Raw genomic sequence first — 12,150 nt, forward strand, 5'->3', positions numbered from 1 at the left:
GTGGATGAATCAATCTCTGCTCTATTTTCCCAAACACACAGTAGAAATTCAAGTTTCTTGGTTCTGTTCCTTAAAAAGGTTGGTCAAAGCAGTTTGATAGGAAATGGAATAAACAGTCATTAGAAGTCGATGATGTGCAGTAGTTTGAACAAAACACCAAACGTGAGTAACAAGTAGTTAGCTTCTTTCATTACAGTATTGGTTCTGACATTTTTTATTCAGAACAGTATATAATTTATTTTGAAAGAATTTTGTGAGGCCTGACACAATTCACTGAAAGGGGAGGAGCCAATACGTGAGAAATAGTTGTTTTGATTAATCTTGAATTTTAGAAGAGATTCCTCTCAGACGCCGCGTCGGTACAAAACAGTGCCATCGTTTTGACTGTCCGAACCTCCGTGTTGCGTGGTGAGGACACTCCCCATTGCAAAAATCACCTGGCATACCCAACACAATACATGCAGTATGCTATCTGGTATGCTGTCCATCAGGCAGCAGATACTCTCTGTAAAGTCAATAATGTCACTTCAGATGGAACCAAAAAGTCTTTCAATAGTTCTTTGGAGGGAGGCACTTCCAATATTTAATGAACTGAAAGCACTACGTTAAGACACTTTGTATAATAGTCTTTCTCAAATGCCTTCATTTGAAATATTGTAATATAAAATCCACACAATGGCGGCTCGGTGGCGCAGTGGTAAGCACTGTTGCCTCACAGCGAGATGGTCGCAGGTTCGTCTCTGGCTTGTGGCCATTCTGTGAGGAGTTTGCATGTTCTCCCCGTGTCTGCGTGGGTTCTCTCCGGGTTCTCCGGCTTCCTCCCACCACCAAAAACATGCAGCCTAGGCTGATTGGTGACACTAAATTGCCCGTGTGTGTGTGGCTGGTTGTCTGTCTCTGTGTTGCCCTGCGATGAACTGGCGGCTTGTCCAGGGTGTCCCCTGCCTCTCGCCCATTGACTGCTGGGATTGGCTCCAGCTTGGCCCGCGACCCGATTACGGAATAAGCGGTTAGAAAGTGAAATGAAATGAAATCCACACACAGGCAATAAGGTTGGAATCCAACCAGCCCTTTCCAACATTTCCGGTGCGCTCCCTTTCAGTTTAATTCTTTAGATTAATAGAATCAACAGTAGATTTACATCCAACACGTCCGTCATCTCACTGGCAATGACACCTTCCTGCCAACGATGCTCATAGAAAGTTTTCTGTACTGACAGACATGTTGGAGAGCATTAGAAATGAGACAATAAGAGGGACAGTGAAGGTTAGACGTTTTGGAGACAAGGTCAGAGAGACCAGACTTTGATGGTTTGGACATGTCCAGAGGAGTGAGGGAGGACATGAGAGTGGCTGGTGTTGGGGAGGACGATGCAAAGGACAGGACTAGAGGACGACCCAGGAGAAGAGACATGGACGTAGTGAGGGAGGACATGAGAGTGGCTGGTGTTGGGGAGGACGATGCAAAAGACAGGGCTAGAGGACGACCCAGGAGAAGAGACATGGACGTAGTGAGGGAGGACATGAGAGTGGCTGGTGTTGGGGAGGACGATGCAAAGGAGAAGGTTGATTTGCACTGCAACCCCTCACAGGACAAACCGAAAGTAAAGTAAAGTAGTAGTAGTAGTAGTAGTTGTAGTAGTAGACATGATGAACAGAAACATCAAAGCAGTTGTTAAAAAATGATCCCTTAACATGCATGATTTTATTCTGTCATTCTCTACAGCCCTGTCTCTCCGTCAGCGTGGACCCTCAGGAACTGACTTTCTTGGATGATAAGAAATATTACATCATCCCAGAAGGAATCCAACCTGTTCTGAGGACCTTCAGGATTGAGGTCTGACACAAGCTGCCACCATAAAGTGTTTTTGTGACGGTGTTACAATGCCCTAACTCAGCTGGTACCCATGAGATCAAAGGCAAATTAAAGCAAACCACAAGCTGCAAGAAAGAGAGAGAACACCTTTCTTTCCTGAGGCATCAGCTGAGACCGTGTAACACACAGGCCTTCAAATCTGTGACGTTGCATTCTTGTGTCTGTGTGATTAGATGCTGTTCTGGGGGTTGCGAGACCTGAAGCGGGTGGAGCTGTTTGAGGTGTCGCGCCCTATGATGAGGATGGAGTGTGCAGGACGACAGCTGGAGTCAGAAGAAATTGAGAACTTCAAGATCCATCCCAATTTTAAAGAAATAGTTCGTTATATTGACGTGGTCAGTTTCTGAGTGTGATGGCTACTTACATTCGCGATGGGCACTCAAGTCCGCAGGGCTGGTTCAAACGACTGCAGCACGCTGAATATGGAGGATGTGCCCAGTTTATGGAAGCCAGACCAACATGGCTGACATTGTTCTTCCCCTTTCTTCTTCCTGTTTGGGTCCCATTAGGAGCTGCCAGAACAGGCGTACCTCCACCCTCCTCTGACCATATTTGTGGTGGAGCATCGGGCATTTGGTCGGCTTGCTCTGGTCGGATCCTATGTGGTCCAGAGCCTCATGGATTATGGCCCACCTGAGCTTGGGGGTGAGCCAGAGGAGGAGGAAGAACCAAAACCAAAGAAGGGTAAAAGCTGTTAGAAACAATGATATATACTGTGATAAATACCAATAACATGTACCGTTGAGCAGACACTCTGTTCAACGGTTAGAACTGACATTGTTACGCAGAGACTGAATCCAGAAGGCAGATGTTAAAGGTTTTAAATGACTACAGGCGGTCCTCACGTAACAACGGCGTTACTTTTAGATTTTGGTAAGTACGTCATTAAGTGAGGACCACCTGTACTGTACTTTCTTCTTGTCCCCTGAGGGGTCGCCACAGCAAATCTACCTTCTCCACCTCACCCTGTCCTTTGCATCGTCCTCCCCAACACCAGCCACTCTCATGTCCTCCCTCACTACGTCCATGTCTCTTCTCCTGGGTCGTCCTCTAGTCCTGTTCCCTGGCAGTTCCATCCTCAGCATCCTTCTACCGATATAGTCCCTGTCTCTCCTCTGGACATGTCCAAACCATCAAAGTCTGGTCTCTCTGACCTTGTCTCCAAACTGTCCTTCTTATTGTCTCATTTCTAATCCTGTCCAACCTTCACTGTCCCTCTTATTGTCTCATTTCTAATCCTGTCCAACCTGGTCACTCCCCAGGAGAACCTCAGCATCTTCATCTCCTCCACTTCTAGCTCCGCCTCCTGTCTTCTCCTCAGAGACACTGTCTCTAAGCCGTCCATCATGGCTGTCCTCACCACTGTCTCTAAGCCATCCATCATGGCTGTCCTCACCACTGTCTCTAAGCCGTCCATCATGGCTGTCCTCACCACTGTCTCTAAGCCGTCCATCATGGCTGTCCTCACCACTGTCTTGTAGACCTGTCCCTTCGTCCTATCAGAGAGCACACCTGATACTTTCCTCCCCCCGTTCCAGCCTGCCTGCACACGATTCTTCACCTCCTTTCCACATTCTCTCCATCACTCTGCTCTGTTGACCCGAGGTACCTGAAGTCCTCTCCCTTCTTTACGTCTCTTCCTTGTAGCTTCACTGTCCCCCCTGGGACCTTCTCATGTACACACATGTACTCTGTTTTACTCCTGCTCACCTTCATCCCTCTCTTTTCTAGAGCAGACCTCCACTTCTCTAGATTCTCCTCTACCTGCAGATCACAATGTCATCTGCAAACATCATATTCAGAGGAGCTTCCTGTCTCACCTCATCTGTTAGTCTATCCATCACCATGGCAACCGAAAAGGGGCTGTGAGCTGATCCCTGGTGCATCCCACCTCTACACTAAACTCCCCTGTTACTCCTACTGCACACTTCACTGCTGTCCTACATGTCCTGAACTACTCTGATGTACTTCTCTGCCACTCCAGACATCCTCATGCAGTGCCACAGTACCTCATACAGTACTACAGTACCTCCTGCAGTACCACAGTACCTCTCTGACCCCCCTGTCCTAGACTTTCTCTAGATCTACAAAGACACGATGCAGCTTCTTCTGACCTTCCCTGTACTTCTCCATTGCTAGCCTCAATGCTAACATTGCGTCTGTAGTACTTTCCATTGGCATAAAGACATACTGCTGCTAACAAATACGTACTTCTGTCCTTAGTCTAGCCTCAAACACCTTTTCCCATAACTTCATCGTATCTCATCAGCTTTATCCTCTATAGTTTCCACAACTCTGTTTGTCTCCCTTCTTCTTGAAAATGGACACCAGAACTCTTCTCCTCCGTTCCTCTTCATCTTCTTCCTCTAGGATTGTATTAAACTACCCGGTTAAAAACTCAACAGCTTCCTCTCCTAGACACTTCCATACCTCCACAGGTATGTCGTCTGGTCCAACTGCCTTCCCATTCTTCATCCTCTTCATCGCCTTTCTAACTTCACTCGTGCTAATCTTCAACACTTCCTGGTCCACAACAGGTTCCTCTACTCCCCTTTGTTCTTTCTCATTTTACTCATTCATTAATTCCTCTAAATACTTATTCCATCTTCCTACACACTACTGGTCTCTGTCAACACCTTCATCTCTACTCTTCATCACTCTAACATGCTGAACATCCTTCCTGTCTCTACTCTTCATCACTCTAACATGCTGAACATCCTTCCTGTCTCTACTCTTCATCACTAACATGCTGAACATCCTTCCTGTCTCTACTCTTCATCACTCTAACATGCTGAACATCCTTCCTGTCTCTACTCTTCATCACTAACATGCTGAACATCCTTCCTGTCTCTACTCTTCATCACTCTAACATGCTGAACATCCTTCCTGTCTCTACTCTTCATCACTCTGACATGCTGAACATCCTTCCTGTCTCTACTCTTCATCACTCTAACATGCTGAACATCCTTCCTGTCTCTACTCTTCATCACTCGAACATGCTGAACATCCTTCCTGTCTCTACTCTTCATCACTCTAACATGCTGAACATCCTTCCTGTCTCTACTCTTCATCACTCTAACATGCTGAACATCCTTCCTGTCTCTCCTCTTCATCACTCTAACATGCTGAACATCCTTCCTGTCTCTACTCTTCATCACTCTAACATGCTGAACATCCTTCCTGTCTCTACTCTTCATCACTCTAACATGCTGAACATCCTTCCTGTCTCTACTCTTCATCACTCTAACATGCTGAACATCCTTCCTGTCTCTACTCTTCATCACTCTAACATGCTGAACATACTTCCTGTCTCTACTCTTCATCACTCTAACATGCTGAACATCCTTCCTGTCTCTACTCTTCATCACTCTAACATGCTGAACATCCTTCCTGTCTCTACTCTTCATCACTCTGACATGCTGAACATCCTTCCTGTCTCTACTCTTCATCACTCTAACATGCTGAACATCCTTCCTGTCTCTACTCTTCATCACTAACATGCTGAACATCCTTCCTGTCTCTACTCTTCATCACTCTAACATGCTGAACATCCTTCCTGTCTCTACTCTTCATCACTCTGACATGCTGAACATCCTTCCTGTCTCTACTCTTCATCACTCTAACATGCTGAACATCCTTCCTGTCTCTACTCTTCATCACTCGAACATGCTGAACATCCTTCCTGTCTCTACTCTTCATCACTCTAACATGCTGAACATCCTTCCTGTCTCTACTCTTCATCACTCTAACATGCTGAACATCCTTCCTGTCTCTCCTCTTCATCACTCTAACATGCTGAACATCCTTCCTGTCTCTACTCTTCATCACTCTAACATGCTGAACATCCTTCCTGTCTCTACTCTTCATCACTCTAACATGCTGAACATCCTTCCTGTCTCTACTCTTCATCACTCTAACATGCTGAACATACTTCCTGTCTCTACTCTTCATCACTCTAACATGCTGAACATCCTTCCTGTCTCTACTCTTCATCACTCTAACATGCTGAACATCCTTCCTGTCTCTACTCTTCATCACTCTGACATGCTGAACATCCTTCCTGTCTCTACTCTTCATCACTCTAACATGCTGAACATCCTTCCTGTCTCTACTCTTCATCACTCTAACATGCTGAACATCCTTCCTGTCTCTACTCTTCATCACTCTGACATGCTGAACATCCTTCCTGTCTCTACTCTTCATCACTCTAACATGCTGAACATCCTTCCTGTCTCTACTCTTCATCACTCTAACATGCTGAACATCCTTCCTGTCTCTACTCTTCATCACTCTAACATGCTGAACATCCTTCCTGTCTACTCTTCATCACTCTAACATGCTGAACATCCTTCCTGTCTCTACTCTTCATCACTCTAACATGCTGAACATCCTTCCTGTTTCTACTCTTCATCACTAACATGCTGAACATCCTTCCTGTCTCTACTCTTCATCACTCTAACATGCTGAACATCCTTCCTGTCTCTACTCTTCATCACTCTAACATGCTGAACATCCTTCCTGTCTACTCTTCATCACTCTAACATGCTGAACATCCTTCCTGTCTCTACTCTTCATCACTCTAACATGCTGAACATCCTTCCTGTCTACTCTTCATCACTCTAACATGCTGAACATCCTTCCTGTCTCTACTCTTCATCACTCTAACATGCTGAACATCCTTCCTGTTTCTACTCTTCATCACTAACATGCTGAACATCCTTCCTGTCTCTACTCTTCATCACTCTAACATGCTGAACATCCTTCCTGTCTCTACTCTTCATCACTCTAACATGCTGAACATCCTTCCTGTCTCTACTCTTCATCACTCTAACATGCTGAACATCCTTCCTGTCTACTCTTCATCACTCTAACATGCTGAACATCCTTCCTGTTTCTACTCTTCATCACTAACATGCTGAACATCCTTCCTGTCTCTACTCTTCATCACTCTAACATGCTGGACATCCTTCCTGTCTCTACTCTTCATCACTCTAACATGCTGGACATCCTTCCTGTCTCTACTCTTCATCACTCTAACATGCTGGACATCCTTCCTGTCTCTGTCTCGCTGTCTGTCCAGCCTGTTCAGATCCTTCTCTCCCTCTTTACTATCTAACCTTCATACAGGTCATCATATTCCCTCTGTTTGGCCTCTGCTCTGCCTTACTCCTCTTTTTATTGCAGATTGCAATTACATTTTGAGCTAGGGTGTTTGTAGTTGGCACGGGAAGAACTTCAGTTGGTGGTAAGCCTGTTCTTCATAGTTCTGCTGGTTGTGCTCTGATTGGACAAATTTTGTATTTGGGTGAAGGTGTAATAGACAATAGAGTGATATATCAGTTGTGTTAACAAGGTTATTTTAATCAGCTGATTTGAGCCAAAATTGAATGACACTAAATGTATTCATATTTCAGAATATATCTGATGAGTTACAGCAAGTTTTTTTGATTTCTCTTTCAGTTTCTCCACTGAGGCAAACTACGGTCAAGGCCAACACTCTGAAGTCAGTGAAGAACATTGGACTCAGCAACCTGAACATTAAACACTCAAGGATTCGCATCAACCCCATAAAGCTGACTGCTGTGTGTCTTAAAGTTTCCCCCATCTCCTCAAGATAAATCAATTAAATAAAGGATGAACGAGTGATTCATTATTTTTTACCATTTACCTCACCAGTCTCCTCTAAACAAGCTGATTAAGGAGGAGGAGCTAGAAGAAGAGCCACCAGAGAAGGAGGAATTGGATTGGTGGTCAAAATACTATGCTTCACTGGAGGAGATAGAAAAAAAGGTGAGACACTGATTTACCTGTCTGTTTATGTTAACACTTTATATGTTGAAGATAAAATATTGACTTACCGTATTTTCTCTGTCGAGCGATTTATATGCCGTCACACCAGAGTATAAGTCGCAGTGCAGCACATCACAGCAGGGGGTAAGATGCTGACAGGCAATGCATACATGGAACGACATAACCAGGTTGTGGGCATAGTGTACAGGAACATTTGTACCGAATACCGACTGGAAACCCCAGAGTGAAGATGGAGGACACCTCCAAAAGTGGTCGAGAACAATCAAGCCACGATCCTGTGGGACTTCCAGATCCGGGGGGCCAAACTGGTGATGTCCAACCAGCCTGACATAGTGGTGGACAAACATCAGGAGACAGCGGTAGTGATAGATGTAGAAATCCAGAGCGACAGAACATCAGGAAGAAAGAACACGAAGAGCTGGAGAAATACCAAGAACTGATGGAAGAGCTGCAGAAAATGTGGGGAGGGAAGGTAACAGCGGTGCCAGTAGTGATCGGGGCACTAGGGGCAGCAACCCCCGAGCTGGGTGCATGGCTCCAGTAGTGATCGGGGCAGCAACCCCCAAGCTGGGTGCATTGCTCCAGTAGTGATCGGGGCAGCAACCCCCAAGCTGGGTGCATGGCTCCAGTAGTGATTGGGGCAGCAACCCCCAAGCTGGGTGCATTGCTCCAGTAGTGATCAGGGCAGCAACCCCCAAGCTGGGTGCATTGCTCCAGTAGTGATCAGGGCAGCAACCCCCAAGCTGGGTGCATTGCTCCAGTAGTGATCGGGGCACTAGGGGCAGCAACCCCCAAGCTGGGTGCATTGCTCCAGTAGTGATCAGGGCAGCAACCCCCAAGCTGGGTGCATTGCTCCAGTAGTGATCAGGGCAGCAACCCCCAAGCTGGGTACATGGCTCCAGTTGTGATAGGGGCAGCAACCCCCAAGCAGGTTGCATGGCTCCAGAAGATACCAGGAACAACGTACGACATCTCCGTCCAGAAGAGCGCAGTCCCAGGGACAGCTAAGATCCTGCTAGAACCCTCAATCTTCCAGGTCTCTGGTAGAGGACCCGAGCTTGAAGGAGATAACATACGACAGACGTTTTTATATTAGTTCTTTATCATTATCTGATGCCTTCTTTGTTTTCAGGCTATTGAGGAGGAGGCAATGGAAGAGCAAGCAGATACAGGTTTGCTTTTGTTTTGTTACACAAAGGTGTTGAAAATGCTAAATGAGAAAAAAAATGACGATCAGAGATTGCAGACCCCGCCTCCAGTAGACTATTGTATCTTGTGAGACAGTAAACAGGGCTTCCGGATCAGAGGGGCCAAACCTGCTCTAGCTTGCTGCTCCGGAATGTACTACAAGACTCCTTCTGGACTCTTTTTCCCATCATGCCATTCGTGTCCATCCCTCTTAAAGTGGCAGTTTACAGCACAGGCACAATTCCAGATGTAAAAATAATTCTAGAATCTGGATCCAGATCCGGATCAACGCCATTCTCGGGGAGGACCGAGCCACGGACAGAACCTTGCTTGTGTAAAAATTTCAAGTCGATTGGGTTACTAGTTTTTGAGTTATGCGCTCGGACAGACAAACAAACAGACAGACAGACAAACATACAAACGCACCCAATTGCAATACCCTCGCCTCCCCTTCGGCGAGGGTAAAAATAATTCTAGAATCTGGATCCAGATCCGGATCAATGCCATTCTCGGGGAGGACCGAGCCACGGACAGAACCTTGCTTGTGTAAAAATTTCAAGTTGATTGGGTTACTAGTTTTTGAGTTATGCGCTCGGACAGACAAACAAACAAACAAACAAACAAACAAACAAACAGACAGACATACAACCATACAAACAAACGCGCCCAATTGCAATACCTTGTATCCCCTTCGGCGAGCGTAACAAATCATCTTAAAAATCCAAAAATGAAGGTAAGGGCGGACTGGCACCATATGGAGAAACACAAAAACACAACCTGACTAAGTATGTATCGAACAACCAAAATTCTTGGCAGATTGCGGCAAGACTGACGTTGATGAGGGCTGACGGAAAAACACGGGGAGACAAAGGAACATGAGAGATGGGCAAGACTGTGAACACGGGATCGAAAGCATAATCTGGCAAGGTAGCGACAAGAGAGCAGGAGCTAAATAAATGAGAGAAATGGGAGATGCCCGCAGCCGTGCGACATGTTGTAATCAATAGAAAAGAGAATCACCGTGAGAGAGGGGAAAAACAGGAACACAGAACCTCATGGTACAGAAAAAAAGTGAACTCTCACATTAACCCAGCTGTGATTGCTTTCCTTTTTGAAGATGGAGGGAATCTTACTATGGCAAACATTGACTATGAAGAGGAGGAAGATGCGGTGGTGGTGGAGATTGAGCCTCCAAAACGCAAGATGATTGCCACACTGAAGGTGAGAGGTCACCAATAGTGCCAGTAGAGGCAAAGCCAGCATCACAACACCAAATCGGAGTTTAATGCGAATGTCTCTCTGGCAAAAGTGATGACAAAGACAATTCTGACCACTGCTGTAGCTCAAACGAGCATTTTAGCCTCCCTTACTCGTTCTTTACTGCTTTGGCTTCAGTAAATGTGATGTGAAATAATTTTAAACCTGAAGCAGGATCGCAACCTTTCTGAATAGGAAGTGTGTAAAAAAAATAAATGAATATCACTCAACCAAAAACAATGTCACACAAAAATAAAATCCAGGTCGAAGTAGGAGGATCCAAGTTGGGGAGAAGTGCATGGAAAATCTTCATGCAAGTAAAGAGAGAGCAGTCTCAGACCAAAACGTCCTCCTCAGGTTGCCATTTTGCTAGAAGTAGATATATTCACTCATTTTTTTAAACTGAAAGTAATGTAGTTTTCGTAAATATTCAATCTATAAATATCCCGGAGAGCAAAACGGAAGCTTTGATTGGTCTTGTTCAAAATTGATTGATGCTTCACCTCTCATCGAAGAGGCTTCTTCAGTTCTAACTGACTGGTAGAGTCCAGATACTTATACCCTCTGTTTTTGCTCTTTGTAATTAACCTCAACCTGATTTACCTTGATGACTGAGAACCTACACCAGGGGGGGGGGCAAACATTTTGACTCACGGGCCACAATAGGTTCTAAAATTTGACAAATGGGCCGGACCAAGAACAGATGGATGGAGTATTTCTGTGAGCTAATATAAATGACACATGAAAGCTATTGCATTAAAGGATTTGGCCTTTTACAGGTAGCATTACAGGGAAAAGGTCAAATGAATGAGGTTTAATTATAATACAATTTTATTTAATGATATAATTTGGACAAGTTTGGCGGGCCAGATTAAAAAGACCAACGGGCCGCATATGGCCCCCGGGCCTGGGTTTGCCCATGCCTGACCTACACAATCTATAAATAGCACCTCCATATTGACTAAAGTTACTGCCAATAAATCAATGCAATTCTGCAATATTTTTTTCAGTCACTATGCAGAGTTCCTGACTGTCTATGAGGCATTGGTTGATTTCCTGGTGCTCTTTCCAATGCACAGTGACGATGACAGTCAAACCCAGTGTGAAAATGTGCAAGTGATGTTAATACATAAAGTGGTGAAGACACACAACTCAGTCTGTCTCACTACTGGACAACACTGACACAGAGACCTGACACAACAGCTATACATTAGGACCAGACAAAATTAGTCAGAAAGTAATCTTGTTCGGGGCCTCGATCTGATCAAGTGGCCCTCTTTCCTGTTCACATCATTTTCTGAGACGTTATGTGAAATAGAACAGATATACAGTGACAGTAACTTTTAAAGTCTTGTTTGATTACTTGTGTTCAGCTATACGGAGGTGATCTGGAGTCAGAGTTCAATCAGTTTCAGGACTGGCTACAGATCTTCCCTCTATATAAAGGCAGAGCAAGTGGTGAGGATGAAGAAGAGGATGAAGAGGAGAGGATAATGGGAAAGTACAAGGTATTATGAATGCAGCGCTCTATACTTAACTTTATGCCTCATACTCTGCAGATAAATGTTCATTATTCCTTACTGTCCATCCTCAGGGTTCCTTCCTTGTTTATCCAATTGATTCTGAAGACACTGAAGACACAACATGTCAGATCACTAAAGGAATACCCAAAAATTCTGCCATCAAAGTCTTGGTCAGAATCTACATCATTAAGGTACATCTATCATCTACAGCAGGGTTCGGCAACCTAAGACGCGAATGCGAAAGAATGCGAGGGCATTTATGATGGCATGCAGAGAATATTATACAAATATTATATTTTATTATACTTAACACCTCAAAAGAGAGTCAGAGAGACCAGACTACGGTGGTTTGGACATGTCCAGAGGAGAGATAGGGACTATCGGTAGAAGAATGTTGAGGATAGAACTGCAAGGGACCAAGGCAGGTAAGAACCCAATTGCGCGACAGAAGAGGCGAAATCCAATAACTGAGCTTTATTCTCCGATATCAGGTAGT

The 12,150-nt window shown here is 44.9% G+C and overlaps 1 protein-coding gene across 1 annotated transcript in view; it reads left to right on the forward strand.

Moving 5' to 3' along the window:
- The window catches only part of fer1l4 (fer-1 like family member 4), a 51,250-nt gene that overhangs the window by 28,671 nt on the left and 10,429 nt on the right, over positions 1 to 12,150 (forward strand). The window contains exons 30-38 of the mRNA XM_068742029.1: positions 1,726 to 1,836; positions 2,049 to 2,210; positions 2,385 to 2,559; positions 7,336 to 7,457; positions 7,552 to 7,665; positions 8,819 to 8,858; positions 9,992 to 10,095; positions 11,505 to 11,639; positions 11,726 to 11,845. Coding sequence (XP_068598130.1) covers positions 1,726 to 1,836; positions 2,049 to 2,210; positions 2,385 to 2,559; positions 7,336 to 7,457; positions 7,552 to 7,665; positions 8,819 to 8,858; positions 9,992 to 10,095; positions 11,505 to 11,639; positions 11,726 to 11,845 — 1,083 coding nt within the window. The remainder of the gene's footprint in view (positions 1 to 1,725; positions 1,837 to 2,048; positions 2,211 to 2,384; positions 2,560 to 7,335; positions 7,458 to 7,551; positions 7,666 to 8,818; positions 8,859 to 9,991; positions 10,096 to 11,504; positions 11,640 to 11,725; positions 11,846 to 12,150) is intronic.

Source organism: Brachionichthys hirsutus, chromosome 8 (genome assembly GCF_040956055.1).
Source record: "Brachionichthys hirsutus isolate HB-005 chromosome 8, CSIRO-AGI_Bhir_v1, whole genome shotgun sequence".
Classification (NCBI taxonomy): Eukaryota; Metazoa; Chordata; class Actinopteri; order Lophiiformes; family Brachionichthyidae; genus Brachionichthys; species Brachionichthys hirsutus.